The sequence below is a fragment of the Macrobrachium nipponense genome, chromosome 5, assembly GCF_015104395.2.
Source record: "Macrobrachium nipponense isolate FS-2020 chromosome 5, ASM1510439v2, whole genome shotgun sequence".
In the NCBI taxonomy this organism is placed as follows: Eukaryota; Metazoa; Arthropoda; class Malacostraca; order Decapoda; family Palaemonidae; genus Macrobrachium; species Macrobrachium nipponense.
The window spans coordinates 123,136,543-123,149,042 of NC_061107.1; the positions used below are offsets into that span (position 1 = coordinate 123,136,543).

General features: G+C 35.1%; 1 protein-coding gene across 1 annotated transcript in view; it reads left to right on the plus strand.

The window, feature by feature from the left end:
• Positions 1-12,500, plus strand: part of LOC135215929 (G-protein coupled receptor GRL101-like) — a 312,597-nt gene that overhangs the window by 52,765 nt on the left and 247,332 nt on the right. The window contains exon 4 of the mRNA XM_064250884.1: positions 9,206-9,322. Coding sequence (XP_064106954.1) covers positions 9,206-9,322 — 117 coding nt within the window. The remainder of the gene's footprint in view (positions 1-9,205; positions 9,323-12,500) is intronic.

The following is a 12,500-nucleotide window of genomic DNA, read 5'->3' on the forward strand; positions in this document are numbered from 1 at the left end:
ACGTTTTAGGGCCAAGACCATCTTCAATCTTACAATCAAATTACTTTACAAGCTTATGAGTTCCCTTTAAAAAAAACGAGAGAGAGAGAGAGAGAGGGGGGGGGGGGCGCTTGGGGAAGGGGGACTTTATGGTAAACGTATCACTCACACTACACAGTCGCAGAATAACATAATTCTCTTTTAAATCGAAGCAAAATTCTTAAATGACGTCATGGAATGTTCTAGGAAAAAATTACGTCACTTCCTGAAATTGGCGGCTGAAATACAAAAACGACGTAATCTTACGAAACATTGCGCAATTGACATGTGCTTTGGACAAAACATAGGTGAATCTTATGCTTACAGTAGTAGTACGTGGTTGTTGGTGTTGAGAAAATATGAAGCGCGCGAGGATTCTTATATTAAGTGATAACAGCTAGAACATCCGGTTCTGAACAAAGATCTCTCTTTTCATATACGTTATTCCTTATAAATTGTAATTTAATCTTAGTGTGATTTCTGAACATATATTACATACGATACTTCAATAACTATCAGTATTATACAGAGCACAGGGTAACTAGGATATTAAATATAACTATACTGGGATAGATATACATTTTACAAGGCAATATCACAATATCATGAATATATATATATATATATATATATATATATATATATATATATATATATATATATATATATATATATATATATATATATATATATATATATATATATGTCCTGGATGCTAAAATATTTAATAAGAATAGAACTGATCCACAGCGCACTAAAAACAGATTTTTAGGATATCTTACATTAATATTCTTTTTTTGTATATTGTGGACAAGTAGTATTGAGAAAAATCATTCAGTCATCCAGGAAAAAAAAACTTTCCGTTATTTCTTATAATAATGCTCGAAAAAGTATGTTAAATTTAGATGCCAAAATTGCAATTCCACTCAACTTGCACAGAAATTCAATATGCCATCCACATATCTCATCCGATAAACTTCTCTAGATTTCTGCTGTTTCTTTTAAACGTTCCGAAGAGTTTCTTGAACATATTCGCAGGAACAGGACTGAATGGAATTCCAGTGCTATATCTGAATCCCCCTCTCTTTCTCATTAGTTACAGAAAACTCTGGGAAGGTATACAAAATTGTCAAAAACGTATATTTCCCCAAGTTCCAGAATTATTAATTACGTAAAAGTTGGAGGAAATGTCAGCAAACTGAAATTTGCGCATAAATCCTATGAATACTGAAAGCGATCGCTGGAAAACACTATATTCCTTATGCCGTTAGAAGTTTTGTATCTCAAACCCCCCACACCTTTGTTTGGTGGCATTTTAAAACCTACGAAAGGCAGAATACCACTCACTAGAAATTACCTTTTAAGAAAATTAAATCAAAAGAGCAATATAGAATGCAAGGATCTTGTTACAAAATGAGCAAGACGAACATTCCTCCTCACAGATCATTCACCCCAGACATACATAGTCTTCACCAAATGGGTAATAATAGATTTTCATTTTGACTTTCAGGTGAAGAAATGCCACCAAATTCTGACCATTTAATGCCCTCTCCACATTTTAAAAAATGCAGAATTATTGACTCGCAGTATCATCTTTTGATCTTGTGGTTATTATATAAACAGAATTTTAGCTGAGTGAGCCGATTAATACGGTTTTGGTGAGACATATGGAAGGTACAGTGACATTTCTGAACACAATCGTCTGTGAATATCCAAAATTGTTAGCATATCAGGTTGTTTTAACAAAGCAAAAAGCTGAAAAAGAATTAGAGATGGATAACTGAATTTCCTTCCTGAAAATCCACCAGAGTGATATCTTACATTCCTTTCTTTCGTTACCTTGGCACCTCGTATTTTAACGAGCCATAAGTATTTGATCCCTCGAGTACAAGGAAACAGATTAAAAAAAAAAATCACGAACACCTGTCATCATTTAACTACCCTACCGATGTGGTTGATAAGAACATTTTTTTTTTATTGAAAGAACTCCTAAAATAACATCAGAAGAGAAAATAATCAAGATATCATCATGGACAGAATTAAGGAAATTCCTAAAGCTTTAGGAAGAAAGGATAATTTTTCATTTAGCAACCTAAATATACCTTGAGAGATAAAATACCCACGATTTTTTATTTACTGAAGACACAAGAGAGAGATAAAGAAAGTATCAAGAATGAATAAAGAGGACTATAAATTGGAGGAGGCTGGATGACAACGGAATAAATAGTGACTGCGAAGAGATTAAGAGAGGTCATGGGAAGAAAAAACATGGATATTCCAGCGAATGATTCTAAACATTTCAAGACAAAAACGAAGAATGACCAGAAAAACGTAAAATGTCAAAGGTCACCACGGTAGTAAATTTATTGCTCAAAAGTTACCTTCCAAATAAGTAATGTTTTTTGTTCATTCGTAGGTTTTCAGATGTCATCACCTCCATATAAGGGTTAAACGTCAAATCCACTCCCCCCCCAAATGCACAAATCCCCCCCCCCAAAAAAAAAAGATAAAGATAAAATAAAATGAGACAAATGAATAAATAAAAATTAGAAATGCGCCGAAGTTCTTAGGCACAATCGAGTTTTCTGCACAGCGAATTATGGAATGTGAAATTCTCATCCAAGGCCCATGAACTTTCCAGCCAGCTGTGGTGCCCTGTGTTGTTGCGGTGCCGGACGAACGGTTGTGGCTAACTTTAACTTTAAATAAAATAAAAGCTACTGCGACTGCCACAGGGCTGCAAGTTAGTATGCTTGATGATTGGAAGGTACATGATCAGCATATACATTTTCAACTTTCTAAGCACTGTAGTTTTTAAAATCAGAAGGCGGACAAAAAAAGACAAAAATAATTACGGATCAGACGAGTACGACAAACCCACCTCAAAAGTTTTCTTTGACCGGAAACTAAAATCCCAGAAACTTTTAATCACTTAAAAGGAATGATCTTATTGAAGTTTATGATGTCGGTACATACGAAATACTTTGAAAACATTAAAAAAGTTTCTCGCTGACTTCTATAGGGACATTGTGAAACAACTCAGGACAACAAAACAGCAGAACATTAAAGGGGAGATCTTAAACAATGAATCCGAAATTTTCGTCTTTTCATGACAATCCAAAATGCACAAAGAAATAATTCACCAAGACCTTTCATCTCGTGTATGGAGTTATTTACGCATCGAATCTCTCAATGGCTAAAGAGTCTCCTTTTTGCTTTTATTTGGTTATCATTTTCTGGTCTTGCAAAGGAAATTCTAAAATTCGTGTTACAAAATCCCCAATGCAAACATCTTTGCTATGAAAAATCACTCTATCGACTTAAATACTGTCTCTACTGTCAGACGAATATTAAACTATTATTGTTTATTTGCTTTATTTAGAAATGAGTAGCAGAGATATTGGTTAGTAGTATTATCTTGTAACTTAATGGTTATTTTATTAACAGAGAATTGTGTGCTAAATGTGCAGTCCACTCAGTCCTGTAAATGAAATCTACAGTAATAAACCCACTAAGCCGGATAATACGGTTTGGATGGGTTTTGTAGAAAGAATATTAACAGTTTGGAATAATGTCTCGAGGCATTTCCTTAATTTCATCAGACCAAGTACGTTTGTATAAAGCATAACAAAAAGGATTGGAAAAAATAAGGGAATTTATTTCCTGATATCCTGGTTGTTGTCATAATTACGCTTACTACAACTGCGAGTTCAGAATACACATTTTAGTTCCACTTTAGCGATATCTTAAATTCTTATCGAAAGTAACCATGACAGTTTGCAGTTCTTACGAGACAGATGCATCTGTTCCCTTGAATATAAGGCACAGAATAGAAAATCACTTACGAACACCTATCATTACTGAAATATTCTATCCATGCGGTTGAAAAGAAAAACGTTATTAAATGAAAGGACTCCTAAAACATTATGAGAAAACACTGACAAGACTTAATCTTGGACGAAATTAATAATGTCACTGAAAGTCGAGGGTGAAAAGATCCATTTTTTTAGCAACCTAAATCCAACTTGAGGAAAAAAACAATTTTTGTGTGTGTGCATACAAGATACAAGACAAAGGAAAAACATGGGAAGAATTCAAAATTACTATAAAGGAATATAAATTGGAGGAAGTTGGATGATAAAAGTATCAACAGAGGATGTGAAAAGATTAAGAATGGTCATACGAACAAGAAACATAGAAAATCCCACGATTACTTCTGAATATTTTGTAACAATCATCATCATCATTATTTTTTTTTTTTCGTCTATCAGAGTCATCCTATTCGACTGGGTGGTTTTTACAGTGTGGGCTTCGGGGTTGCATCCTGCCTCCTTAGGTGTCCATCTCTTTTCTCGTTGTGTGCTGTTTCTAGGAGTACACTCTTCTGCATGAGTCTTGGAGCTATTTCGGCATCTAGTTTTTCCAGGTCCCTTTTCAGGGATCCTGGTATCGTGCCAAGTATTTCTATGATTATGGGTACAATTTCCACTGGCAAATTCCAAATCCTTCTTATTTTTATTTTCAGGTCTTGATACTTATCAATCATTTCTCTATCTTTCTCTTCTTCTCAGGTGTCCCATGGCATTGCTAAATCAATGAGTGATACTTTCCTCTTGATTTTGTCAATCAACGTCACGTCTGGTCTATTGGCACGTATCAACCTGTCTGTACTGATATCATAGTCCCAGAGAATCTTTGCTTGATCGTTTTCTATCACTCCTTCAGGTTGGTGTTCGTACTACTTATTACTGCAAGGTAGAAAGTGTTTCTTTTACAGGCTCCAGTAGAGGGCTTTTGCCACTGAATCATGCCTCTTTTTGTACTGGTTCTGTGCAAGTGCCGGGTATTCGCTTGCTATGTGGTTTATGGTCTCGTTTTTCATATTACACTTCCTGCAAATGGGTGAGATGTTATTCACATCTATCTTTCTTTGGACCTATCTTGTTCTTAGGGTCTGGTCTTGTGCCGCAGTTAGCATTCATTCTGTTTACTTCAGCTCTCCCTTCTGTATCCATTGCCATGTTTCCTCACTGGCTAGTTCTTTAGTGTGTCTCATGTACTGTCCGTGCATTAGTTTGTTGTGACCTCTGTTCTGTTTGTCAATCTCCTGTCTATATTTCTGGGTCTTCGTCTATTTTTATCAGTCTTTCTTCCCTTGTACTCCTTAGCCACTCATCTTCACTGGTTTTCAGATATTGCCCCGTGTTCTGCTCTCGATGTTGACGCAGTAACCATCTCCTTCCTTTCGTGTTATGTGTAATCTGTCTGTATTTGCTCTTGGGTGTAGTGCTTTGTGTATTGTCAAGTGTTTCCTAGTTTTCTGGTCTATGCTGCGGAGTTCAGTCTTCGTCCACTCCACTAATCCTGTGCTGTATCTGATTACTGGTACTATCCATGTGTTTATGGCTTCCATAATATTTCTGGTATTGAGTTTTGACTTGAGTATCACTTTAAGTCTATGCATATATTCTTTCCTGATCGTGTCCATCTCTTGGTGCTTTATACCTCTCCTATTATTCCTAGGTATTTGTATCCTGTCTCATCTATATGTTTGATGCTATTCCCATCTGGTAGCTTTATCCTTTCAGTCCTTGTCACTTTGCCTTTTTGTATGTTGACCAAGGCACATTTTTCTATTCCAAACTTCATCCTGATGTCCCCATATACAATTCTTACAGTCTGGATCAGGGTATCTATTTCCTTGATTCTCTTACCATACAGCTTGATGATGTCCATGAACATCAGGTGGTTAATTCAGCTGCCTCCTTTCTTGAGTTGGTACCCAGCACCCATCTTCTGTAGTACTTTTGTCATGGGAATCATGGCTACTACAAAGGGTAGTGGTGACATTGAGTCGCCTTGAAAGATCCCTCTCATGATGTTGACCTCTCCTAGACTTATTCCAGAGCTTGTAAGTACTGTATTCCAGTTGTGAATTGTATTTTTGAGAAAGCTGATAGTGTTTTCCGCTGCACTATATATTTTCAAGGCTTCTTGTAGACAATCTATGCCTTTCTTAGGTTGGTTTTCCTTCTCTTACTATTCTTCAATATCATTTTGTTTATCAGGAGCTGGTCTATTGTGACCCTACACTTCCTTCTACAGCCTGTCTGTTGGCGGGGGATGGTGTTTCCATCCTCTATATGCAGCTGTATAACCTTTCACTGATGATACCTGTTACTAACTTCCACTTTACTGGTAGACAGGTGATAGGCCTGTGGTTACTTGCTGTTTCCCTTGTTCTTGTCTTTTTGTACTAAGGATGTTCTCCCTGTGGTCATCCATTTGGGCGCATGGTGGTTTGTGATACAATGCTGGAGTTCATCTGCTATTCGTGCGTATAGGGCCTTGAAGTTTTTGAGCCAATATCCATGGACTTCATCGGCACCTGACGCATTCCAGTTGGGCATTTTCTTTAGTTAGCGTCTGATTTTGTTTGTTGTGAGCTTGGTGAATCTGTTTTATTCTCCCCATTTCTTCTGCCTTGACTTCCTGGAGCCAAGTTGCATGTTTGTTGTGTGATACTGGATTGCTCCATATGCTTTCAGTGAGTCTCTTACTCGGTTCAGCTTCAGGAATTTCCTGGTGATTGTTTTCCCCTCTTAGTTGGCTCTATAGTCTTTTCTGCTTGGTTCTGGTCGGGAATTATTATTATTATTATTATTATTATTATTATTTTATTATTATTATTATTAATTAATTATTATTATTATTATTATTATTATTATTATTATTATTAATTATTATCAGTAGATGAAACCTATTCATATGGAACAAGGCCACAAGGGCCATTGACTTGAAATTCAAGCTGCCAAAATTTACGGTGTTCTTTTGGAAGAAGTAAAAGGAAGTAAAGTGTAATACAGAAGTAAGAATGACCAGAAGGACGGAATATGAAAGGGTCACTATGATAGGAATTTCCTTTGGCATTCCAACGCCAATTCCTGTGCAGGCCTTGAAGAGGAGGAGGTTTTTGTGTTTACACACTGACACCTTCATCTGGGGTCAGGAAGAGATAAGCAATTAGACCTGTGATGGAAATTTTAGAGATTTTTTTGTGGTTAGGTTTGTGTGCGAGTAGTCCGACAACGATGCCATCTTTTATGTGGTTGTTAGCGTTCATTGAATAAAAAGTAATATTTTCCTCCTTCGTAGGTTTGTAAATGCTACTGGTTCCATATGCAAGCAAAATTTAGCAAAAAAGTGAATTGTCTTATTGAAGCACATGATACCGATATGCACGAAAAAAACTTTACAAATATTTTACCTGAAATTTTGCAGACTTCTACAGGGATGTTATGAATAATTCGGGCCTACAAAGCTGAGGAACTTTAGTATAGATTCTAAACAGTTAATCTGGAATTCCCGTCTTTTTATGGCCTTCGAAAATACATACAGAAATAAGTTACTAAGAATTATCTCGAATGAGGAACCATTTATACATTGTTTCTCGAAATGGAAAATGAATTTACTTTCCACTTTTATTTGGCTATCTCCTAGTACTACATGAGACCTTCTTGTTACAAATTCAGTAATGGACACATTCTTCTACATAATAAAGGATCATGCATCCCTGACACAAGGACCATGAAGCCAATAGTAGTCTTCCAATTAATCTCTCTTTGGGAATAAATAGCGGACTTATTCGTTTGCAGTATTATCTTTTGATATAATGGTTGAATCCTTAAAAAAAATTTAGGTGCTAATGAATTCGAATGACCCGGTTTGGATGAGATACGTCGTGGAAGGTATTTAGATATTTTGGAATTTTGTCTGGAGGTAGTATTAATAACTCTAAGCATATCAAGTAAAGTATTCTTGTAAAAAGCTTAAGATGGTAAAAAAAAAGAAAAAGAAATAAACGAACAGGAAAAAGAAAAAAAAAATTCCATTTTGATATTCTCCTGGTTGCAGTAAGAATTACACTTACCACAGACTATAAGTTCAGAATACACAATATAGAAAATCCTACTAATCGATAATCTCACATCAATTTCCTAAGTTATCACGATAGTTTGTATTTGTTCCCTCGAATATAAGGATACAGGTTTTAGAATAATTCAAGAATACCTGTCATCACTTAAACACCCCATCTATGCTGTTGAAAATGAACATACCTTAAATGAAAGAACTCCCAGAAAAATGAGAAAATATAATCTAGATCTCATCAAAGCCGGGATTAAGAAGATAACTGAAAAGAAGGGTTCTATTTCTTTTAGCAACACAAATTCAACTTACTACGACACTCCCCGACATACTGCGTGTGTGTGTGTGTGTGTGTGTGTGTGTTTAAGGTATTAAGTGACTGCAATGATACATCTCATCTATGTATTGTGAAAGAATATTTATTGAGCAGTATGTAAGATAAGGAGACTTCTTAAGTTAATGTTTTTGATCGCCGTTGCAAGGAGCATGGAAATATTGTCCGGTTGAGCTGTACACACAAAATTAATGTTTAGGCGGCATTCACATTCAAATATTTATAGATTTCAAGTTGATGAATTAAAATGATAAAAAGAAAGGTTCCACTAAACTCTACAGCTAAGTTTTTTTTGTTTGCTTAGGTCCATTAGTTGTTGAACTATTTCGACAGAATAGAAAATCTGAAAAATGCCAAAATCCGAATATTATCTTTCTTTTTCTTTATTCAGAACTCGAATTAAACAAGAACCTTGAACACGTAGCTTTGGAGGTCGAGATATTGTCAAAATAATAATACATGCATCCGGTTATAATTATTATGTACACACGATATATATATATATATCTATATTATATATTTATATTATAATATATATATATATATAATATAGTATATATATATATACTTATATATATACACATGTATGTAATATATTATCTATCTTAATATATATATATAGTATTACATATATATATGTCTAAGTATATATATGTAAATAATTATATGTCTATATATATATAATAATAGTATATATTATATTATTATATTATTAATATTATAATACAAAATGAAAATATCAACAAGACTGATTCAAACTATTGCCAAATTTTGTTTAACATTTCAAAAGTTATTTTTCATAATATCACCTTCCAAGTACGCAAGTTCAATGGACAACGATTACAAGACCGTGGAGTACTGATCTTCACATTTCCTCTGTCAAATAACTTCACCCAATAATATCCTTCCATATTCTCCATGTTGCAGAGACCTGGGTATGTCCGACGACGCACTTCAAGTGCAACAATCATTATTGCATCCTAGTGAGCAAGTCTGTGATTTCCCACGACCACTGCGGTGATGGCTCCGATGAACATCAGTGCCGTAAGTTGACATTAGACATCAATTTGTATTCGCACGCTAACAAACACAATAATATATGTCTATATATATATATATATACTATATATATATAATATATATATTATATATATACTAATTAACTAAGATGCTTCATTCTTATTCCAACTTATTGACGACATGTTCAATGTACGCGCAACCGACGTGTCCTTCTGTGTAGTTTATATATGCCTGGTGACTATTTTAATCTAACCTTATGAATTGTGAACCTTCGAAAGGAATAGACATCTATATATTTTTACCTTTCCCTCCAATTCGAGAATTAAGGTTGAAAATTATGTTCGTGTGTTTTAACATTTTCTCTTAAGTAGAGATTTATTTTCAGTATAGAACCCAACTTTAATACGGAAATGTTTCTTTAAAATATATTTCTGATATTCTTCGTATTTGTATTCCCAAATGTTTTCTTGAAAAGTTTTGCTTGTGCCTTACATATTTTACAGATACCTTCATTTACCGATTTTTGCTCTATCTCCGCGTATGTACCCAGATTCCATTTCTTCATTTCTCTCTCCCAGGAGAGCTCCTGATGCATACAGTTCACACAAGCGAATGCCTGTAACTAAAATGATTTAAGGATCATTTTCTTTTAAAATCGCATTGCCGTTTTCAATCTGTAATATGGAAGGGACAAATATAGTTGATGAAGACCTAAAAATATTTCCTACCTTGTAACATGATAAAAAGAATACACCTCAGTTTTATCAGGTCCACAACCAACTCATCCTAGAATGCCGGAGAACATGCAATTCATATCAGTGGCAACTCCCACGATATCCTCCATACCCTACCATAGCCTATAGCTCAACCCTTTAAAAAAAAAAAAAAAATTATAATTCCTAGGTTCCTAGTCGGGTTGCTCATCCCATTATGGATCAACTTTAAGCCTAATCATGTCTTACTTGACTTGGATTGTGCATCCCTAAATCGATCAATCTTCAGACTTCATTCTCACTTGACCCTTGGCTCTCTTTCCCTTTGTAAATGACCAGAGAGTGTCAGTGGAAAAAACGGAATGCTTGCGTATATGAACAGTCATATCCAAGATTCATCATAAAATCCTCTCAAATTTTCCTGGTAAATAGCACATAGAATAGAAAAAAAAAGCAAGAATCCAGATCAGATTATGGAGCAATCTGGGAATGTAATCTCCAGCTTTTGAAGACAGGCATATAGACGGACAAACAAAAATCACTCATTGCCAGGGAAGAGCCTAATTTAAGTAAACTTTTCATCCATCATAGCACAATATTTTCAGTATTCATACTGACAAACAAATAAGCAAAATAACCTCCTTACCTAAGGTAATTAGCAACTTTGGCTATACATTACAGAGTAACTGTCGTAGATTTTCGGTTTCTCATCACTGTAAGGCTCGTAAGTAATCCATTCACAAACAAACAAACCAAAATCCACCCACCCCCACCACCAAAAAAAAAAGAAAAAAAAAAGAGAGAGAAAAAAAAAACAGATCTTGGCAGATGCAAAAAGAACTTGTTTGCCAATACTTAACCAACTTTATGCTTCGTTAGTTGGAAATTAGCAAAAACTTGACTCAAAGAAGTCTTTGGTTTTAGTGAAATCTGAGCCACTGATTATTTATTTCACCATTCATCCTATTTTTATGGAAATTAATGCCCGTCATATCTTTCACCGAAAGTGTCCTTCACTTAAAGTGTGTATATGGCACTAAAGCTTCCGTGTCTTAATTTGCTTTGATTGGATATGCTCTTGTGATTTTCAATGCCTTTACATGAGACTGTCTAGTAATTCGAAGCTCAATAGGACCAGGGGTCGATGAATAGTCAGGGGGTCAAAAAGGGGTCGATGAATAACTAACGGGTCGGCGAATTAAGTTACATATACTCGTATGTCTAAAGTTCTAAACATATTTTCTTACTAGGTGTTGCATTTTTATCACACTGCATGTCAAGTACTAAATTAATAATTCTCAAATTGGTTTTGACATAGGTGTTTTTTCTTTTTTTTTTCTTTCTTATTGAATTATCAAATGCTAGTCTACGGGGTCGATAGAAAAATTAAAACTTCATTAGGGGGTCGAGGAGTTGAGGAGTTTGAGAACCCCTGGTCTAGTATTTCCATGCTACATTTCGGAATGTGCAGTGGGATGATTGTCGCCAAACGACTGGAAGATAAGGTCGCAAAGAATGTCCATCCTAAAACGATTTGAAGGCCATTCCTCGGAGCTCTTCGGCGTTATCCGTATGGCAACCTGATTAATATATTTCATAATTTTAATGGGACCAAGGCATATTTTTCTTTCAAGATTCCTTCAAAATTCGACTCATTTTCTTATCATACTCCTTTCAGGTACCTCTTTACTCCTTTAGTTTATTGATTCAGTTCATTCTTTTTTTCCTCCTCCTCCTTCTTTCTCGTTTATATACAGCGTGTCCATAAAGTTCCAGTACCATTACAAGTATTTCATGCTCAGAATGGTAGTGGGACTTTATGGCCCACCCTGCATTTCTATGGTGGCAAAGGCGAGCCGAAACGTATTTTGTTTTTACGTAAGTAACGCCTTTATGATTATGTTCAGTTGAGGTTCTTTTACAGAGTTGTTTCGCTGAAGAACTTGTAAAGTATTGACCACTGAAGTAGTTAAGTGAAGTTTGGCAAATATTTAAAACTTCTCAGCCCCATTCTTCAAAAAATGTTCTTGTAAGAGAATGCGACTATCTCAGTAACAACCTTGTTAAAGAATTGGAACAAGTACCCTTATTGTCCACTAATTTGTTGACCTTCGAGGTAGTATTTAGGGTGCGGCAAAAATGACAAATGCCAAGCTTACAAACTTAACCCAAGGTCCCAACTGCGCTCCAATAAAATATGCTGCGTTATAATTACAAACTATTTTATATTCATAAGGTTAGCATTCCAGAGTCGTCATATATACTAGAACAACTTTTTTCATGTGCAAAAAGTTTTACAATTATCGCCTAGGTAAGGAGCAAATTTCAATCATGGTATTTAAGTCATGCATAAATCATCATACAACAATTGCTCTAATTACAAACAAGATGTAGATTTTCAAAATGAGAATAATCGTTTCTTTGATAATACACTTTAAGATCCGACACCTCAATTGTCTTGTAGTACACTTCCTCAATCAACGCATCTG